Here is a 19,960-nt window from a genome sequence, read left to right as displayed (position 1 = left end):
CCTCTGACTTGTCTCGGCTCGATAGAAAAATGGCAAGACAGATTGATGAGCCGCACGAGATGGCGGTTGTGGACTGAGAGCGCCAGTATGGGTGTGACGTGGGACCGATTGATAATTATAGCCGTGACTGAGGAGTGGAAACGGCGACATTTCTGGTAGGTGTTTCGCGGCATAGCGCGGATGGCTCGAGGCGAGGCGTCGTCCGTGAGCACCAAGCTCCAGTCCAAGGCCGTCAAGTACTTTGCGCCGACCGAGTCGGCCAAGGTCGCGGTCGCCACCGATGCGCCAACCAAGTCCCCGACCAAAGGCGTCGAGGTCGAGACCAAGAAAAAATCGAGCTACACGACCAGTGCACTCGTGGCGTACAAGGTCGACACGTTCATTTCGACGCGACGAGGCCAGACGATCACGCTCGTTTCCTTTGGCACAGTGTTTACAATCATTATCGGCCTGCTCATCAGCGCCATGGAGCACGAGCTAACCGTGCCTGAGGCAATCTGGGAGGCTTGGATGTACATGACGTTTCCAGGTGCGCAGCGCGAGGCAGTGAGCTGGGTACAAGCGGGTATACTCTAAATCGTGTTGACGTTTTTGTAGGACCATCGCGCAATTGCAATGGTCGTCTCGATTGTCGGCATTCTCTTCTTTGCCGTCATTCTCGGGTTTGTCGTCGACAGCGTCCGGGAAAAAATGGACTCGCTCAAGAAGGGCAAAAGCAACGTCGTCGAGGAAAACCACACGGTACGTAGCAAATGTGTGCATCCGCTAGAGCTACATTGTAGCTGCTCTTGGGCTGGACCGACAAGTCGATTTACCTCATCAAAGAGCTGTGTCGCGCCAACGAAAGCGAAAAGGGCGGTGTCGTCGTCGTGCTCGCCGAACTCGAGAAGGAGGAACTTGAAGCCGAGCTCCACTCGCACATGCACCCGGACGATTTCCTCGGCACCAAAGTCGTCTTTCGAACTGGGAACCCGCTCTTGATTGTCGACCTCAAAAAAGTGTCGGCGCACACGGCACGAAGCATTGTCATCATGGCTACTGTCGGTGACGCCGACAAGTCGGACGCGGCGGTGCTGCGCATCATTTTGTCTCTTCTCGGCCTCGACTCGGTACGCCGTTTTTCCGAGTTTGCACTTCTGAGTTTGCACTTTAGCTACGCGGCCACATTGTTGCTGAAGTCCGTGACATTGACAACGAACCGCTCATCTCGCTTGTCGGTGGCGGCGCGGTCGAGTCGCTCGTGTCCCACGATGTGATTGGACGGCTCGTCATCATGTCGGCGCGCTCCCCGGGTCTCGCCAAAGGTTGCATTGTGCCAGGCTTGCGTCGTTTTGACTTGAGTGCTTCTAGTCTTCCGTGCTGTCTTGGGCTTTGAAGGCAACGAATTCTACATCAAGGAGTGGCCAACTTGCGTCAACGTACCGTTTGTCCGGCTACAAGCCTATTTTGAAGATGCAATTCCGATCGGCGTCGAGACCAGTGACGGCGACATCGTCATCAAGCCCGACATGGGCCGCCAAATGCGGGCGGGCGAAAAGATCATCTTTCTTGCCGAAGACAACGACTCGTACAAGGTGCGGGAGACTCCGATCGAGATCCCTGCCTGTCGTGACCACCCGCTCCTCGTGACGGAGCGCGAGGTCGAGAAGATTCTCATGTGCGGATGGCGACGCGACATTCGCGACATGATCAAGCTCATTGACGAAGTCGCTCTGCACGGCTCCGAAGTGCACTTGCTCTGCGAAGACCCGCCAATCGAAGAGCGTGACGCACTGCTCGTCGAAGCCGGCCTGGACTTGGCGTCGCTCGAGAACATTGCCCTCATCCACCAATATGGCAACACGGCGATCCGGCGCCACGTCGACCAGCTCCCGCTTGAGATGTACACCAGTGTCATGATTCTCGGCGACCAAGCGCGGGAAACCGATATCTTGCACTCGGACTCGCACTCGCTCTCGACCGTGCTCTTGCTGCGCGGGCTCCAGGCAGCGCGGCGGCGCAAGGCCAAGCAACGGCTCTTCACACAGCAGGTCGCCGACTCGATCGCCAAGTGGATCCACAAAGGCAGTCCCGAGAAGACCCCGTCGTGCCCTTGCATCACCGAGATCCTCGACCCGCGAACGCAAAAAACGATTGCGAGCAACAAGACGATCTCGATGCACTCGGAGTTCATCCAGTCCAACGAGCTCGTGTCGTGCATGCTCGCCATGATCTCCGAGTCGCGCGAAGTAAAGAAGATCCTCAACGAGCTGCTGGGCACGGTCGGGTGCACATTTTCGGTGGAGGCCCACACGCGCTACTGCGAGAAGGACGAACTGCTCTCGTTCTACCAAGTGGCCAAGCGAGCACTTGTCCACGACGAAGTGCTCTGCGGGTACCAACTGCATACGGGCAACGATGGCACGGAGCTCAACCCGCCAAAGAAGAGCGTCGTCCGGAGCTGGAACGACGTGGATTTTGTCATCATCCGCGACAAGCGCAATAAGAGCGAAGAAAAAAAGCTGCACCTCATCGAGTCGACGACAGCAGCGTTCTCAGACATGGCCCGACACCACCGCGTCCACGGTCTCCTCGACCACCACTCGGAGAGTCTTGTCGAGCACACGCAGGATGTGAGCGCCATGCCCAAAGCCGACGACCACCAAGTTGTCGAGATCACGCGAGACGTCTTGCAGCGTCTTTCGGGGAAGCTCTCGGTCATCCTGAAGGAGTGCGAGCGTCGCTCGTCCTCCGTGCATCTGTCGCCAGTGTAATCCCAATGTAGTCTTCGTTGATAGATCCCATCAGCGTTTCAACCTCTGAATGGATGTGCACAGCCACGCGCGCATGGATAGCCACAAGAGGCCCGGGCTAGTTCATGATTGCACGTGATTCGAGGACAAGTTACCACGACACTTGCCGGACGTGTCTATTCGTCAACAGCGTCCGGTGTGGAGCCTTGGGGATCGTCGTGGTCGCTGGCACTGAGCGTGTCGTCGCCAACCGCGCTGTCACCAGCAGGCGTTGCCAAGAGTTGGTGATACAGCAGCGACAGCTCGTTCGACGCAGTTCGCGTCAGCCGGGTCACGTCGGCGCCGAGGGCTTCGAGTTGCTCGACCGGCAGCTCGTTATTGATCCACTGGATGAGAAATAGTAGCGCTTCTTGACTGGCCAGCGGGTCCGTGTTGGCCTCGAGCCGCACGACGCGTGCGAGAGCGATGCACTGATACAAGAAGAAGAGCGCCCAGAGATCTTGGGCGGCGCTGGACTCCGTACCGAGCTCGCCATCGTCAATGGGCGAGCGCTGCACACCGCGAGGAAAGACGAGGCAAAAAGCGCCGAGGAGCTCGGATCCCTATGCCTTCGAATCAGGACGAGATCGTGGACATGCAAAGCGAACCTCGGTCGTGGAAAGCAGCCACGCCAACGTTGTGCTCCACGTTTCGAACGCACTCACAAGGCAGCCTTGCGCAACATCCGTGCCGATGCGCACGAGATGCGTTAACAGACGGCCATGGATGGGCGCCGCCTACAACATGGGTGTAAACACCGCACAGAAATGAACCAAGCGCACCTGCAAGTAGACGCCAAACGTCTTTTCGATCGACTCGCGCACTTCGTCTTCATCAGCGTCGCGCAAGCGCAACGCGATACCGGGCGCATCGAGCGCGGCCCAGAACCAACTGCCGTCAGTCAAGTGCTCTGTCAACAACGGTGGCAAGCCTTCGGGTCGATGGGCCAAGAGACTGTGGGCCAACACTTGGTTCGACACCATCTAGACCACAAGTTCTGGGCATCCATATTGTTGAAATTTCAGCAAGGTACCACACTCGATGGCGGCAACTTTGAGCGCAGATAGAAGGCCAAAAAAAGATGCGCGGTGGGGTCCGACTCGGGCGGCAGCGCCGCCAAAAGGATCGCTACGGCCGAGTCGAACCCAAGCACCATCGCCCGGTTGGCCAAGTCGAGGGCCAATGAGTTGGACAGCGGGAGACGCGCAGCGGCATCAAACGACGATGGCGACGCGGCCTTGAGAAAGCAAGCGAGAGCTTGGTCCGGCTGGTTCAAATGCACGTACACCTGCCCCGCTTCTTCGGCCGAGTGTCTGTCATATAGATGTGTGATACATACATGCATTTGCATTGTCGACTGCGTACGTTGCCTGCAAATGGCTCGCCAAAGCTTCGTACGTGGCGGTTCGCACGGGATCAAACGGCGAGCAGCGCAGGTGCACGAGGGCGAGGGCGTCGCGCCACAACTGGCCATCACAAAGACACTCGATCGCAGCGTGGACATCTCCAACCGAGGTGTAGTGTAACGCTAGCAAAATGGATGAAGGCTGAACGAGAGATTGCTCTTCTGAGCGTACCTGCATCTTGAAATGCGCGAGCGTCGCGAAGCTGCTTGGCGTACAAGCCCGTAAATTCGCGCCACACGTCGCTACCGGCCATTGGCGCGTAGGCGAGCCAGACGGGGCTAAGCTTGCCTAGATGCAAACGCAAGTGAGCTCTTGCGCCATCATCATAATGTACGTCGATGACTACCTTCTTTGGCAACAAGGCGGAGTGCATCGCCAATGTGTCCGTGAAGCACTAGCAGTCTCGCCGCGCGTTCCCAGTCGCCAGTCTACGCAGCACGTTGTGTGAGATACATCCAACTCTTCGATTTGAATGACACACCGCCATGTACTGCGCGTGGGCATCGTCGATCATGGCGACGCTTGAGGGCGGATCGAGCATTTTCGCAACACTTTCGACGTCGATGACGGCTTTCGGCAGCAAACCGGTCACGGCGGCCGGTGCCTTGGGTTGCTTGGGGACCGACTTTTTGCTTGTTACGAGGGAAGCAGGAGCAGGGGCCGGGTCTTCTTTGCCCTTGGGCGGAAGTGTACATGTCTACAGATACGACCATAGCACTTGATCAGCCTCTATAGCATGAAAAAACTCGTGTACTTGGTCAGTGTACGCCCATGCGCGGATCGACTGGTCTTCGCCAGCACTCACAAGTGTCTTGTCATCGACCCACGCGACTGTCAAGACGCGACCCGTATGTCCCCGAAAGTTGAAGCCGCGGTCGTCGCCTTGTGGCCACACTTGCACGGTGCCATCCATCGACGCCGACGCCAAGAACTCTGCTGACGGAGACCATGCAATGCACGTGACGCCCGTCGCGTGCCCTTTGAAGACACGCGCCGGCCCCTGGGGACGCTCACCCGTAAAGTCGTACACACACACCTAACCACAGAGACTGTCAAGTGCGGCTTCGTATTCTGGCTGCGTACCGAGCCATCGTAGGACGCCGTCACGAGCGTAGACCCGCGCCAATCAACGCACGACACGGCTTTGGTGTGGTCCATGTACTGATGCGCTTTGTCATCGTCAACGACGAGATGTACGATGCCGTCCTTGGTCCCAACAGCGCAAGTGACCGCGTTTGGCTGCCACGCAAAGCTCGTAACGTTGTGAACGCCCCAGCGCTTGTTCACAGCCTTCATCGGCGCATCGGGCGTCTCAGGATTGGCGACTGTGAGCGTCCCGTCGCCAGCGCAAATCCAAAGCTGAAGTGCCGAGCTCGAATGGCTCGCGACCGTTGTCTCCATCACGTCACGCTCGCCGTGTTCGACCGCATCGAGCGCTGCCAGCCAATCTTGCACCTGTTGGACGTGAATATCTGCACTGCAAATATGCAACGTACCGGTGCGCCGTCTGTCGTCGGCGGAGCGCGCCAAGCCACCTGGTGAATCATGCCCTTTTGGTATGCCTTGAAACGGATGTGCTGGTGCGAGGCAGTGTCATAGTAGCCAACAGCGCCGTCTTCACAGCCATACGCAAGCATTGTGGGGCTCATGGGATGCCACGCCAACGCCGTGACCTTGCTCTGGAGGCCTTTCCATACAAGGTCGCACGTCGTTTGCGGCGAATGCACATCGCGGACCAAGCGAATCGTGTTGTCGCCAATGCCCGCGGCCAAGACACCGCTGGCGTTGAACTGAAGCGTATAGACATGGCCACCGAGACCTGCGAGCTTGCTGTGCGATGTCATCGATGGCGCATGGAGCACTCGCACGTCGCGGTCCATCGAAACCGTGACGACGTACGTGCTCGCAGTGCTGAGCGAGAGCGCCGCAATGTTGAAAATAGGTCGAGTGTGGCCTTGCTTGACAATCGTCGGGGCCACGCTGAGCTTTGGGCGCTTCTTTGAGAGAGACCTAGAAGCCGTCAGAGGCAAATGATGGTAGCACGTCGTGTAGGCATACCACTCCCAACTGTAGAGCTCGCCGTTGTACGAGCTCGTCACGAGACGCACTGCATCGGCATCCGCACAAGGCATCCACGCGTGCGTGAACCAGAGACGTCCGAGCTGGTGCGCACTCATAGCTTTCTTTGGCTTGGGCAGTTGACTCTCCATGATGAGATTGTCGCCGTCATAGACGCACAGCTTCTTGTCGCGCGACGACGTTGCGAGCAAGAGCTTGTCATTGGCCGCTGTAAACCACGAGACCGCGTGGACTTCCTCGTCATGGCCTAATACACACGTAATAGGACGACCAGCATGGCATTTCGAAGACCTTTGAGGCGCGTCGTGATGGCGCCTTGGTGCACATCCCAGAGGATCACTTTGCCACTCCGATAGCCAATAGCCACCTACTCCGTACACGTGAGATATCAAATCAGAAGTCGACTAGTACCATTCCACCGGCGACGTGCAGGCAGTAGATGCAGTCCCCAGCGATCGGCGTGGCCAGCGTCGAGATGCCTCTGTAAACCGTCCATGAGGTCGCAGCCTGCCAGATTATGCAGGGTGTACGTGTCGCGACGCCAAACACTCAAGACGCCGTTGCGGTCGCCTGCAACGATCGTGTGATCCTCGGCGCTTGCGATGGCCATGATCTCGGTCTTGTGCTTTCGCTGGCGGTCGACCATCTCCCGCTTGGCAACGTCCCTACATGGTCCTTTTCCATCCCACGCGCTTTGCACCATCGATGGATACCAAAGTTGGATCGAGCCTTCTTCTCCCGCGCATGCCAAGAGGAGCTCTTCGTCGGCGCCATGGAGGAAGACGACCGACGTCACCCGCTTGTCGTGCTTCCCGCGGGGCACGTCTGCGTAGAACCGGGGCTCACCAAGGGTGTTCTACAACGAGCGCTTCTTCCTGCTTGTGCATAGTGGCTGCTATCAGTACCTCATCCGTCAGGAGCATCTACATGGGCATGAGCATGCGAGCACGTCGCCAGCATCGTCGTGTACCTCGTAGATCGCGACATGGGACTTGCAGCCGTAGGCAAAGTAGACGCTTCCGGACCCATCGCGGGGGACGCCCCATGCACAGAGCTACGTCAAGAGGAGCGTCTACCTCGGGTCCATGCATCGCGTCGTCGCCATCGTCTACCTGGGAGCAGTACCAATTGGCGCTCGGGAGGAAGAGCGCTGCTCGCATCTTTGAAAATGATGCCATACGACGTGACGATTGGCTGTTGCATTTTGGCCAATCACACGCGACCCGATCCAAACGGCCCAAGAGTTTCATTTCAAAAGATGCAACTCACACTGGCGGTGAACGGGCTTACGTTCACGGTGGCCTGCGGCGAAGGCCACCAGTGCATCAAGTGGCTCGGCCTCGTAGCCGCCCAGCGCTACGCACTCATGCTACCGCACGGCCGCTGCCGCACCCGCGAAGACGCGCATGCCAAGCATGGCTTTTACCTTCCGCGCGAAGTCAAAAATGTAGGACGCGACGCGCTTTGGCCTGGACTCATGGCTGCTAGTCGGAGGGCGTGATACTGAGCCCATGGTCGCGCATCTCGGACTGCTGCCGCGAGAACGAAGTCATCGCTGTCGTGCTTCAGGTACCATTATGCGACTTGACCTTGAGTGCTCAGGCCACATCATGCGATGTAGCACGAGGTCCCCGTTGACGAGATTGGCATCCCGGTCATGACCGAGTGGGCCGCCTCGGCGTTCTCCAACACGAGCAACCAGCAGTCGGAGGTGGAGCCAGACGCCGGTGACATCGACGGGATCGCTGGCAAAGGACGTATTCCGCGCGACGCGCCCGACGCAATCAATGGCTACGCCAAAGCGCACCAAGCCACTCACGTCCGGTCGGGGCAGTTTGTCTCGCAAGAGGAAATCGAGGCTGCGTTCTACCACGACCTGCCCTTCTTGCAGCTCGACGAGTTTGTCAAGGAAGCCAAGGACCGCGTACGTTCAGACGCCTTGCTGCCGATGGTAACCTGCCGCTAGGACGACGTCGAAGAGACGCTGCTCAAGTACTACGACGCCGTCAATATGATCTACAAGCACTATAGCATCGGGTTTGGCGACGACATGTACAGGTACACACCTCCATCGCATTTGGATCGCACCACCATTTGGCTCTACTGCGTAGCATGAGCCTCCTCGAATTTCTCCATTTCGTGCACGAGTCGACCATGTTGCACTTCCAGACGGACCACAACGTCATCGACAAGATCTTCCACACCGTTGTGACGGGCCTTGGGCTCGAGACGCCGTCGTTGCCCCGCGTCGGGTTCATCCAAGCACTGCTGCGCGTGATCCTTGCCTACAACAAGATGTACGGTGACGACACCCCGTTCGTACCGGCCCTCGAGAAGAGTCTCAAGGACCACGTCAAACCAGCCGTCCTGCGCTTGACAACGGGTCCGTTTCGCGATACAGTGCACACCGATGTACGACGAGCGACGACCAACATACATGTCGACTGATGCAATGGCTAGAGCATCCTGGCGCTCTTTCAAGACGCCCGACCCAAGGTGCTCAAGGTCTACGAAAAGTACGCGACCGCCACGAGGTACTTGGATGGTTGTGGGGTCCCGCAGTAATGATGACACGTAGCGACAAGATTCCTGGCACGTATCTGAACGCAAACGACCTGCGGTGCAAGCGTTCAGCGTCGACGTGCTATAACACGGAGCTTGGCTAGGTCACTGATCCAAGACAGCGGTATCTTTTGCACGGGCGACAGCGACGAGCACGAAGCGCTCTTCAACACCGTGCGCGACAGTCAGAGTCATACTTGACGCACAACTTCTTCATAGGCGCTACTGCAGTGCTTTACCGGCATGAAGGACTGCAACAACGCCGACACGCAGTGGTTTGTCCTCGTCGAAGTCCTTGAGATCGTGAGCCGCCTCTCGCTCGGCATTTGGCAAGACAAGGACGTCTCGGAAAAGGAAACGATCCGGATCGGTCTCGACGCAGTCCGCGCGCTCGCGAAATCCAAGTGACAATAGCTTCCTACACCCTTCCATCGAGAACCCTATATGAGCAGCATAGAACAATAGCTATGAACGAAGATATCGTCTTGCTCGTTACTCGTAGTTGGGGCATCATGGCAGACCCTGTGAAGATATCAAAAAATGTACAGTGCTAGTACGCGTATTAACCTAACCCCTCGACCTGGCAGCCATCTCGATGGGGCTCGCGTGGGAATGCATTAGTCGCTCCAACAAGATACATAACAAGTTGGACAAAGAGTGTATACAAGGCAAGACAGATATTTGTGTATTCTTGGTTTCTTCCGACAATCAGTGGTTCTACCAGACAATATTGTCATGTGTTTTTACATTGATTGCATTCGACCCTCGGTGCGCTGTTTCTTGGCCTTCGGTGGTCGCGCTTGCGTGTACTCCAAGTACTCGATGAGCGCGACAAATCGCGGGGCGCTGGCTCGTAGCGTGCGTACCACGTCAACTCCGAGACTGGCCAAGTAGAGAAGCACGTCGGCAGTACCTTGTCGCATCGCCATTGGCGAACATAGTGCTGCATTGGCACCGACCACGTCGTGCAGCAACCGCACCATTGCCACATCCCCATGGACGACCGCTGCGTCCAAGGCTGCGGGCGTGCAGCCGTCGGCCCGATGCGCATGCAGAAACGCGACGAGCGCAATATTCCCCGACTTGACCGCCAGATCCATCACGCGCGGCGTCCATTCACCAAGGCCTTGCTCGTGGAGGTAGCGCACGACGGGCAAGTGACCGCCTCGGGCCGCACGCTCGGGTACGTCGTCGAGCACGGGGGCCTTCATCGCTTCATACAGGTAGCGCACAATATGGTCGTGACCGCCCATGGCTGCCCACGCGATCGCATAGCGAGAGGCTTGGATGCCGACCGTGGCATGCAGGTACTTGACGACGGCCAAATGGTTGTTGCCCGCAGCTTTGTCGATGGCGCTCACTGAGCAGCCTTCGCCGCGGTGTTCGTGCAGAAACGTCACAACGTCCAAGTGGCCGTTGGCGGCTGCGCAGTCCATCGCAGCTTTCGAGCAACCAAAGTGCCCCGCGTTGTGAAGCTTTCGCACGAGGTCCAGTCGGCCGACGCTCGCACAGGCGTCCATGTAGTCTGTGGACCACATTTGACGGAAATGCAGCAGCGAAATGACTGCGTCATTTCCGCCTGCGACGGCCGCGACCATGACCGAGACGGGGAGCATACGTGTCAGACTGCTCTTGCGGTCGTTGTGCGAGCAGCACTTGAAAGCACTCGAGATGACCCTGCTTGGCGGCCGCTTGGAGCGCGGCAGGTGTGCTCGGCGTCCCCGTCGCCAGGATGAATTTGATCACGTCGCGAAGGCCCTCCGACGCGGCTTCTTCCAGCGAGTGCTCGAGGCTCGTGGTCGGATGCTGCGCGTGTAGATTTGTGACCTCTTCGAGGAGACTGTCTGTCTCCAGACGACTAAAAATGTCGGTTTGGTGACCGCGCTCTTGAAGGTACGCCGCAATATCTTGATGCCCACTTTGCACCGCAATGCCCAGCGCGTCGAAAGGCCACGTCACTGACGCCTCTTCGTGGAGGAATCGAACGACTGCGAGGTGCCCGGCACGAATCGCGTCCTCGATGTACCGTTTGAAGACGGCGGGCCCACGCTCGTCGTGGAGCTGTCGCACGAGCGCCACATTGCCACTCGTCAGCGCGCCTTTTATCGAGACGGGAATGCCGTTGGAAGCAAAGAGGTTGCAGTGGCCAAAGTGTCCTGCGGTATCGCTCATAAGCGACACCCAGCTTGAGATGTCGTTGCTATTGTTGATGGCGGCGACACCCAGCGGATGGTTGCCAGTTGCCGCGGCGTGTAGAGCTATGCACGGAACGAGCGGTGGGTAGATGCTCATGAGATTTATGGCGCCTGTGAGGCCACGCCGCGCAAGCCACGGCACGAAGCGCTCGCCAAAGACAGCGACGTGCTGCGCGAGGTCGTCGTCCGATGCAAACAGCAGCGGGTCGTTTCGGAAGACAGCGCTGTCGTGCCACCAGCCGTGCTGGTACTCAACGATGAGGCCAACCAACACCGGGTCCCGGAGCGTAGCGTCCATCGCTGCGACGATGTCAAAATGAGCCGGATTGTGATGCCAGGTGGAATGCCTTCTTTTGATTGGCCGATTATGGACCAATCCCACGTGAAGAATCAAAAAATGATGGTCTTTCACATCAACGGAATGGTGCTCCCCTCGTCAACTTGAAGAGGGTTCGTATATAGTTTAGCAGTTTATAATGGCAGGAGAGCTATGGACACCGGAACGACTGGCGGATGGGCTCCTTCAAGCACGTGCGGATCACGAGGTGCCAATTCCGGAGACCGTCGACCGAGTCGCACTGCAGCACAAGCATGGGCTCGGACACAAAGTGGACTTCCAACGCGCAGTCGACCGACGACGGCGCGACGCGCGTGACGACGTCGATCGGCTGCACAATGGCATCCACGTCGCAGGCCACGCTCAGACGCAGGTTGTCGAGCACGTAAAACTGCCGGACGCCCCGGCGCGTGTTGTTGATTTGCGTGGCCCAGCCGCACATGATGGTCGGCAGCTCCTTCACAACGCAGCGCTTGAGGAAGCGCTCGACTGTAAAGTCTTGTCGCTTGAGGTTGTCGCTGATGGCAGCAAGCCACGCGGCGGCCGCCGACTGCGACGGACACACCGTCTTCCAGACCTTGTTGCTCCGCATGTGGAACTCGAGGCCATTGGGTTTCCCCGGCCACGGAACGACGTGATGGATGGTGTCGGTGCGCGTCACGAGGGCCGGCGCATCGTCCGACTGCGTGAGCTCGGCACCGTGGAGCGTAAAGAAGCAGCGCTTGAGAGACGCGTTGAACAAGCCCGATGGAATCGACATCCAGCCAGAAAAGTTCTTAAGGAACGCGCCGTGGGTTCTCGACTGCTTGAAGAGCGTCTCCCCGGTCGTGTGTGGCATGGCTTGCACGAGGGATGTGAGCGCGCGAAGCCACTTGCGCATCTCGTAGTCGGTCTCGGCGTATACGTGCAGCGTCCGGTTCCCATCGAGCGCGATGGTGAGGCCAAACGTGTGCGTCGTGTTGCTTCGCTCGACGCCGACCACGCAGCCGTGGCCGAGGAGGTGCGTCGAACCCGGCGCTTCGCGGTAGCTGAGCGTGTGGTCGAGGAGTCGAAAGTACCGCTGCTTCCAGCTTTTCACGATGCGACCTTGCTTGAAGAGCCAGCCTTCCACAACCTCGTCGGCGTCGTTGCCACCGAGATGGATGCTACCGCTGTGACTGCTCACTTGCGACAAGCGATGCACCGCCGACGACCTTGCAGTGCTCATGCGACGCTGCCGCGTTTCCGACGAGGTCGACGAGACGTTGGACGGCACCGGCGGCATCGAGCCGAGGGTAATGGACTGCTTCTGGAACAAGATGTCCAACGGCGCGTCGTCGACGGGAGCCGGCGCGCTCTCTTCGTCTTGCGGCTCCACCTCGCTGCCAGAGGCGTCCGTGGCTTGAGGTTGCACTTGTGGAGGATCATATTGCACTTGAAGCGGCTCATATTGCACTTGTGGGGCTTCATACTGCCGTTCCGCCGATGTGAACTGCGCAGAAGGAGGCTCGTACTGCACGTGTGGCAGATCGATGGGCACATGGATGGGCTCGGGAAGCGCGTCGTGTGGCGTATTCCACGACGCCCGGGAGTACTGTGCTTGAAGACGAACGTTTGGCCCGCTTGGCTGCGGCATTGGAGCGCTTCCAGCCCGAGAGAGTCGCTTGAACCAAGCTCTTAGCTCGTCCGTTGACTCGGCGTAGACGTCCAGTGCGCGGTTGGGGGCGAGCCGGATCGTGAGCCCAAAGGCCACGCTCGTGAGGTACTCGACGCCGAGAACGACGCCGCCGCCCTTGTGCTTGCCGCCCGGCTCGGTGCTGTACTTGATCTCCTTTTGCGACAGCTGAAAGTACCGAAGTTTCCAGCTCTTGAAGCGCTGACCCTTCTTGTGCATCCAGCCTTCAAAGTCCTCCAGGACATCGTCCAACCCGTCGCGCTCCGGCAACGACTCCATGACGGGCATCATGAACATGGACTGTCGAACAGTCGAGACGGCGCTGTAGTTGCTCACGCGATCCATGCGCGCGTAGTCGCCCATCTCGTGGCCCATCGAGTGGCGCTCGGGCCCGAGCGAGACGCCCTGACTGTGGTCGTCGCCTGCGCCGAACGAGTGGTTCATCTTGTGCCGGTTCAGAATCGCATTCATGGACGCGCGCTCCTTCTGCTGCCGCGCGAGCTTGAACTCCTTGCCATACTGCGCACCGAGACTCATGTACAGCTGGTTGTTGCTCTCGTCGTCGTCCTCGCCTTCGCTCGAGCTCTCGGCGAGTTGCGCGTCACCATAGGTGGGCTCCATAGCAACCGCGTCGCCGTGCTGGAAGGTACTTTGCGTGCGCAGCATCTCGGCCTCGGCGATCGTCGCGGCTTCGTTGGCGTCGTCCATGATGGGGCGAGTTGCGCAGTACTGGCCTGGAGCGTCTCTTGTCCGGATACAGACTGGATAGTTTTTCGCACGCTTGCACAAAACTCGGGTTGAGTATGCACGATGCGCGCATCGCATCCGGATACGCTCACCGTGGCTCTCCCGCCTCAACGTGAGCTCAACGAGCAACTCACGCTTCGACTATACTGCGCGGGCACGACAACTAACGCGACTCGAGACTGCCACGATCGTGTGCCGCCTGTCGGCGAGCTTTGCACCTTTGCACTCGATCGGAGCGGCGAGTGTACCGGTAGCTGCCCGCCACTAATCCCAGGTCCGACAACAATTTCCGGCGCCTGCCAGTGTACCAGGTCGTGACGATACACCCGTGTCCCACCCTCGACGAATGACCCTCGACGATCCATTCCATGTTCATGGCAACGAGCCCTTACGATGACGACAGCTCGGAATATTTGCAAGCCTCAAGGACCTCGAGAATGTGCCGGGTTGACATGGCGATCTCGTGGGGATGGCAGACACCGTCATCACTTGTGAACAGCTCGACATTTATCCTGTACGTATCGTCGACAGCAGGAAGACTCCAAAGGTACTGGCTTTGTTCTCTTGGCGTTGATGAGGACCAGAGACCAGCCGACAACAAAGGGTTCTGCAACAAACGGCCTCCCTGGATGGGTCCCGTGTGCAGAGATGTTCCACCACATAGGTACAATGGCTCCTATGGCTCTGAACGTGTAAGGGCAGCTTCAGGGCTCTTGGCTTACGGCAATTGCACCTTTGTGAGCGCTGGAAATAGCTTTGAGCGGTTTGGACGCCATCTTGTTTGCCACGTCATTGTTGAATTTTTAAAAATACAATTTCTAAAAATAGACGCAAGCAACGCGGAAATGACCGCAGTGCTTTTTGGCCATCTAGGAGGAGACAGGCAGCAGCAAGATGAGCGTCGTGTGGCCCAAGAAGGCGTGGAGCATCGAGGAAGAGCTCCTGAAGAAGAAGACCAAGAGCTCCGAGGACAAGTACCAGAGCCTCCTGACCGAGTACCACGACCTGCGCGTCTCCAACGCCAAGACGGTCGCCAAGCTGCGCGAGCTCGAGCGCTACAAGGAGATCTCGGACGACATTGTGGCCAGCTCCAGCTCGTCCCGGCGGTGCGTTCTACATGCGTCGCAGGATAGCCTTATGATCCTACGTGTAGCCTCGACGAGAAGGAGCGGATTGAGCTCTCGTCGTCGTTGCGCCAGTACCGCGAAAAGCTGGAAGAGGTACGCCGACTCCATGTGCATGTACATAGGCTCATCGAGTATGATTAGGCGGTTGAGCAAATTTGCTTTCTCGAAAAGGAAAACAAGCGCCTCAAGGCGGAGCTCACGACGACCAAACTCGATGCATCGGTACTCCCTTGACATGGTAGGCGCATGGCAGAACGGACCGCATGTACTGTAGTCGTCCAACCTCTTGCTCAAGAACCTGGACGACTCCAAGTTCAAGCTCTCAACGAACGAGAGCCGACTTCAAATGTATGTTGTCGTGGCTCCATGGTGCACGTGGTCATCAAGATACAGGATGCGCATTGAGATTCTCGAGCTCAAGAACCGCAAAGCCGACCTTTTCTCGCAGGTCCAGGACCTCAAGGCGCGCCTTACCACGGCCGAGGTGCGATTGCCACGCTTCATGTTTGCATTTCTTACTCGTGCTAGGCGGTCGCAGAGAAGAAGTCGGACGAGTGCAAGCGCCTCACCCTCAAGCTCGAGGTTTCCTCGACAAGTTCGTAGCCGTCGAATGCCAACCGTGTGTGCTAGTCGGTCGAGACGGCGTGGGACTCGACGCGAAGCCAAAACTCGCGCATTCAGAAAGAAATCCGTTCCGTGGCCGAAGTCGCCGACCTCAACCGGTACGCTTCTGCTGTCAAGTGACATCCCACTCACGTGGATGCTTGGGTAGAGAGCTCAGTGAGGTGCGCTACGCACATGATTGCGTCGAGGATCGAACTTGGTGTTGAGTGTAGAAGACCAAGGTGCGGTCGCTGGAGCTCGAGAAGGAAAACGAGACGCTCCACTACAAGCTCCGGACGCGTGAACGCACGCTCGAGGTCGACCTACCATCGACTGCATACCTCAAAGCGTGCATTAGGAGCTTCGTTCGGACAACGCGGACCTCAAGAGCGAGGTGGCCGTGCTCAAGAAGGACATTGTCGACCTCCAAACGCTCAACAAGGACCTCCGTCGGCTCACGAGCGAGCACAACAAGCAGGAAAAGGACTGCGAGCACGCGCTGAGCATGAACGACACGGAGATCAAGTGCCTCCGCGAAATGAACGCCTCGTCGTCCAAGCGCATCGAAGACTTGGTCTCGGAGAACGCTCGCTTGCAGCACCAGCTCCTCGACGTCCACGGCGATTACCTTAAAAAGGTCCAGAGCGACGCATCCTGGAAGCGCGAGGAAAAAGAAAAGTACGACATGCCAATGTAGTCACCAAATGACAAATATATCGCATGTAGACTCCGGCGCGAAGTCGAGGAAGAGATCGACGTGCTCAAGAAGCCGCGCGTCTGCAAAAACTGCCACGAGACCTTTACCCTCGAGAAGAACACGGCGCAGAGCTGCGTGTACCATCCCGGCCGGTACCTCCCGCGCCAGTACCCGCTCGAAGGCTACTCGTGGTCGTGCTGCGCGAAACGCGACATTTCGTCGCGCCCATGCAAGTTTTCCGGTCGCCACGTCGAGCGCGAAGTGCTCTAACCACTCAATCAACCATCCGTTCATACTCTCAACGTTCTGCCCACGGTGACACTTCTCCGTCAAGCTATTCCAAAAGCTTGTTGCCGAAATAGTATCAACTTGATACTTTCGCCATGCAGGACATGAAAACTCGTGGCTGGAAAGCAGCGATCGGGGCCCTAGATCTCTGGTGTATCCCAGTGTTTCATTGCTCCTCACACCAAGAGTCCTTCCGGCAGCGCCTGAATGTCAAGCATCAACACGGGTCGGGAGGTTGCGACAAACAGGGCAACGACGACAAACAGGGCAACGACGACAAACAGGGCAACGACGACAAACAGGGCAACGACGACAAACTCTTGGCGCCCAAACTAGAATGACAGCCCGGGACATGCAGGCACACAAACTCGAGGTCGTGTTAGTCATCGTCCATCGGGGGAAGCACGCGGCCGGCATGCATGGGCATGGCGTCTTCTTCGTCCTCGTCCTCCATCGGCGGCAAGACGCGACCACCGTGCATGGGCATTGCATCATCATCTTCGTCGTCCGAGTCGGGCAACACGCGACCGGCGTGCGGTCGTGCGGGCGGCGGCGCGTCGTCGTCGGACCCTTCGTTGTCGTCGTCGTCGTCGGTGCTCGACCCTTCTTCGAGCCACGCGCCAAACTCTTCGGTGCGCTTGATCTCTTCGTCCTTGGACTCGCGCACCGTGTAGTTGGTGCCATCCCAGTACGCACACTCGATTTTTCGGCCGCTAAAGAAGCGGCCGTGCATGCGCTCAACGCACGACTGCGCGCTCTCGGGCAGTGCGTACTTGACCTGCACGACGCCGAGCGGGTGCTTGTCGAAAAAGGTGATTTTGGTCACGTCGCCAAGGGTCTCGCACTCGGCCTTGATGTCGTCCTTGAGCTCGTTCCCAGCCTCGACATCTACATGCCAATATATCAGACATTAGTTCAAGCCAAAGAAGGTACAGACCGTCAAAGTCAGCCGGCGTAAACATGTGCTTGAGCACGACGATGCGGAGGCCTTCGTCTTCGTCGGCCGCGCCCCACGAGAGGGCTTGCTCCATTTGAAATTTCTTGACTTTGGCGCGGCTGTCGAGCTTGGCCTTCTTGCGTGGTACGAACGCATCGCCTTTTTGCGCAAACTCGGCCACCTTGACGTCTAGCGGCCAGCTACACATTGTCAGTGCATACCACCCAAGCGCCAAGACGAGGACGTACTTGGGCCGCAAGTCGACTTTATCGAGGAGCTGGATCGCGAGTTCGACCGACGGTTCCTTCATAAAGCACACCGATGCGTCGCCCTACGAGCCTGCGTGAGGGGTGCGAGAGGTGAACAGCACGTACGTTCAAGGCGCCCGAGTCCTTGTTGCGGTACAACTTGATCTTGGGCTCGTCCGTCTCGAGGTCGCGCTGGATGACACCGCACTTGGCAAAGTGGTCGTGGACTTCTTGGATTGTGGCATCGAGGGGGAGGCCGTTGATGTAGATCCACGTCTTTTGCTTGGATGCGACCCACTTGTTCTTCTTGGACTTGGTCTTCTTCTTGCGCTTCTTGGTGGCCGCTGCGTCGTCGGTCGCTGGCGCGGGTGCTGTGGAGGAAACGACCGGCTTTTCGTCGTCAAACATGTCGTTGGATGCCTTGACGTCGTCGACTTCGTCGCGGAGCATCGCAAGCTCCTCCTCGATCTTCTCTTCGGGCGTGAGCCACTTGCGCATTTCGCTGTCGTAGATGAACTCTTTGCCGTCGTCGGCAAGGAACGACGTGCGCGCGCTTGCGCTGCTGTCCATGACGAGCGACGACGGGTCGAGCTTCTTCTCGGTCGCCAAGAGCGCTTCTTTCCGCTCGACTTCGTCGTTGATCTCTTGGAGTACCTCCTTGAGCACGTCGACTTGACCCATCGGCGTCCACGCCGATACGAGCTGCGCGCTGCTCCACACAAGCGTGAGGCCGTCAATGTCGCCGTCCAGAAAGAGCGTCGAGAGATCCGTAGTCGTCACGGGCCCTTTCTGCTGCTTGGCCTGGTCATAATAGTACCACTGCGGCAGCGTCTGCCATAGCACGCACGTCGTGCCAAAGACGAGCGTCTCTTTGGCCAGCTGCCACGTCGGCAGGAGCTCGGCCAGCTCGGGCGACCAGACGTAGTTGTCGCCGGTCACGAGGCCGCGCCGGAGCAGCCGCTTGAGCACCTGCTCGTCCAGCGGACCCTTCTGCGCGCCTTGGCCATCCACGTACAGCCACTTCTTGCCCTTCAAGGCCGCGACGTCGACGGTCGGCTTGTCCATCGTGCGTTGACCGTGGCTCGAGTGGCACCAATCGTGGCGCTGGATTTCATTCTTTTTCAGCCAATGCGAGAGGCGTATCGTCCCCTATTTCAGCCAATCGAAGGCGCGAGAGCAACCTGTAGAACCACATACAGTATGCGTTCTGGACCGATCTGGATCGGCCTGTCGCAGGTGGAAGAACCCAACTCTGGATCTGGCAACTGGCATCGACGCAAGCACACGCAGGCACGCAGCAGATCGCGCTCCGGCGCCCACAATGCCAGAATTGGCGCCGTGGACACGCGCTATTGGGCCAATCGGCTAATTGAGCACCCATCTCGACGGCCGACCCGACTGCGTTATCCGAGCATGTGGAAGCGTACTAGAGTAAGGCAAGTCGCAGGGCAACCCTACCGACCACATCGGGTTTTGGCAGGCTATCGAAGATGAGAGGTTTTCACAAACAGAAGAGATATTGAATCGTATATGTTGGTACATGCATTATGCACGCCTATGCATTGTGGCAGTACAGACCGGAGAAGAGGCCAGCAGCATATCACAGGCTTCGGTTGTAGAAAGGGACTTGGTTGTTGCCCCAACCGCCGCGACTTCATTCTGCATTCTCGCTGCTCGCGTTCATCAAGAGCATTAAGAAGATGCAATTGGCCCTCGAGCTCGAGATTGTGGCGGCGCGCATCGTCGGCCACCGGACCATGGTCTTGGCGACCGAGAAGAGCCCGTTTGTCGAGTATGAGATTGAGATCACTACGCCCAAGGGCCTCGTCGTGTGCTGGAAGCGCTTCCGCGAGTTTCGGTGCGCGTTTCATGTGTTTCAACCACGTCGCTGACGCTCTCTAGGATTTTGCGCCATGGCCTCAAGCGCACGAGCAGCGGGCGTCTGCCGAGCCTCCCGAAGCGTCGATGGCTCTGCAACCTCTCGACCGACACGATAGCCGAGCGCAAGTTGATGCTCAACCAGTTCCTCTCGCAGCTCGTCGCCAACGAAGCGCTGCAGTGGGGCATTCAGATCGATGCGACGCTCGCGGTGCTCAAGCGCCGACGCCTCTCGGTCGACCGCAAGCTCCTCGACAGCTTTACGAGCACGACGCTCGCGTCGCCGCACTGGGATCTCGCGTGAGATACCTGCATTGCGCCATCTTCCCGTTAATCTTATTTTCAATCGTTGCTTATTCCTATTGCATCGTGCCCAACTCCGAGGCGACAATGGGGCCGTGCTCGTTCGCAGCACGTCGACACCCAGCTGG

The 19,960-nt window shown here is 58.2% G+C and overlaps 8 protein-coding genes across 8 annotated transcripts; 4 read left to right on the top strand and 4 right to left on the bottom strand.

The window, feature by feature from the left end:
- Nucleotides 1–131: 131 nt before the first annotated feature.
- Nucleotides 132–2,783, top strand: SDRG_04179 (hypothetical protein). The gene is made up of 5 exons (XM_008609841.1): nt 132–555; nt 598–741; nt 783–1,109; nt 1,154–1,304; nt 1,351–2,783. The coding sequence occupies exons 1-5, from the start codon at nt 181–183 to the stop codon at nt 2,751–2,753; spliced, it is 2,400 nt and encodes a 799-aa protein (XP_008608063.1). The 5' UTR covers nt 132–180; the 3' UTR covers nt 2,754–2,783.
- A 125-nt stretch (nt 2,784–2,908) lies between these two features.
- Nucleotides 2,909–7,416, bottom strand: SDRG_04178 (hypothetical protein; the record flags this gene model as incomplete). The annotated part of the gene is made up of 19 exons (XM_008609840.1): nt 2,909–3,334; nt 3,380–3,508; nt 3,554–3,754; nt 3,805–4,084; nt 4,137–4,299; nt 4,349–4,465; nt 4,521–4,605; nt 4,659–4,874; nt 4,932–5,213; nt 5,261–5,632; nt 5,674–6,187; nt 6,236–6,503; nt 6,548–6,623; nt 6,668–6,737; nt 6,787–6,921; nt 6,970–7,112; nt 7,162–7,179; nt 7,227–7,310; nt 7,369–7,416. The coding sequence occupies 19 exons, from the start codon at nt 7,414–7,416 to the stop codon at nt 2,909–2,911; spliced, it is 3,627 nt and encodes a 1,208-aa protein (XP_008608062.1).
- A 98-nt stretch (nt 7,417–7,514) lies between these two features.
- Nucleotides 7,515–9,311, top strand: SDRG_04177 (hypothetical protein; the record flags this gene model as incomplete). Its single annotated transcript, XM_008609839.1, has 9 exons — nt 7,515–7,703; nt 7,745–7,825; nt 7,878–8,180; nt 8,223–8,314; nt 8,368–8,668; nt 8,717–8,790; nt 8,835–8,876; nt 8,923–8,992; nt 9,038–9,311. The coding sequence occupies 9 exons, from the start codon at nt 7,515–7,517 to the stop codon at nt 9,224–9,226; spliced, it is 1,341 nt and encodes a 446-aa protein (XP_008608061.1). The 3' UTR covers nt 9,227–9,311.
- Nucleotides 9,312–9,561: 250 nt separating this feature from the next.
- On the bottom strand, nt 9,562–11,311 carry SDRG_04176 (hypothetical protein; the record flags this gene model as incomplete). Its single annotated transcript, XM_008609838.1, has 2 exons — nt 9,562–10,343; nt 10,414–11,311. 2 exons carry the CDS (start codon nt 11,309–11,311, stop codon nt 9,562–9,564), a joined length of 1,680 nt encoding a protein of 559 aa, XP_008608060.1.
- Nucleotides 11,312–11,435: 124 nt separating this feature from the next.
- SDRG_04175 (hypothetical protein) lies at nt 11,436–13,791 on the bottom strand. The gene has a single exon (XM_008609837.1). The coding sequence runs from the start codon at nt 13,710–13,712 to the stop codon at nt 11,502–11,504; it is 2,211 nt and encodes a 736-aa protein (XP_008608059.1). The 5' UTR covers nt 13,713–13,791; the 3' UTR covers nt 11,436–11,501.
- Nucleotides 13,792–14,590: 799 nt separating this feature from the next.
- Nucleotides 14,591–16,480, top strand: SDRG_04174 (hypothetical protein). The gene is made up of 11 exons (XM_008609836.1): nt 14,591–14,857; nt 14,905–14,971; nt 15,020–15,100; nt 15,153–15,226; nt 15,272–15,362; nt 15,407–15,460; nt 15,509–15,600; nt 15,651–15,663; nt 15,715–15,798; nt 15,840–16,159; nt 16,208–16,480. Exons 1-11 carry the CDS (start codon nt 14,646–14,648, stop codon nt 16,446–16,448), a joined length of 1,329 nt encoding a protein of 442 aa, XP_008608058.1. The 5' UTR covers nt 14,591–14,645; the 3' UTR covers nt 16,449–16,480.
- Nucleotides 16,481–16,768: 288 nt separating this feature from the next.
- Nucleotides 16,769–18,733, bottom strand: SDRG_04173 (hypothetical protein). The gene is made up of 4 exons (XM_008609835.1): nt 17,778–18,733; nt 17,652–17,734; nt 17,404–17,603; nt 16,769–17,354 (listed from the first exon to the last, which is right to left on the bottom strand). The coding sequence occupies exons 1-4, from the start codon at nt 18,714–18,716 to the stop codon at nt 16,846–16,848; spliced, it is 1,731 nt and encodes a 576-aa protein (XP_008608057.1). The 5' UTR covers nt 18,717–18,733; the 3' UTR covers nt 16,769–16,845.
- A 499-nt stretch (nt 18,734–19,232) lies between these two features.
- On the top strand, nt 19,233–19,891 carry SDRG_04172 (hypothetical protein). Its single transcript, XM_008609834.1, has 2 exons — nt 19,233–19,509; nt 19,554–19,891. Exons 1-2 carry the CDS (start codon nt 19,352–19,354, stop codon nt 19,831–19,833), a joined length of 438 nt encoding a protein of 145 aa, XP_008608056.1. The 5' UTR covers nt 19,233–19,351; the 3' UTR covers nt 19,834–19,891.
- The last annotated feature ends 69 nt before the right edge of the window (nt 19,892–19,960 follow it).

This window comes from Saprolegnia diclina (genome assembly GCF_000281045.1).
Source record: "Saprolegnia diclina VS20 unplaced genomic scaffold supercont1.10, whole genome shotgun sequence".
NCBI classification, from domain to species: domain Eukaryota; phylum Oomycota; class Saprolegniomycetes; order Saprolegniales; family Saprolegniaceae; genus Saprolegnia; species Saprolegnia diclina.
This window is presented reverse-complemented; position numbering and strand designations above follow the sequence as displayed.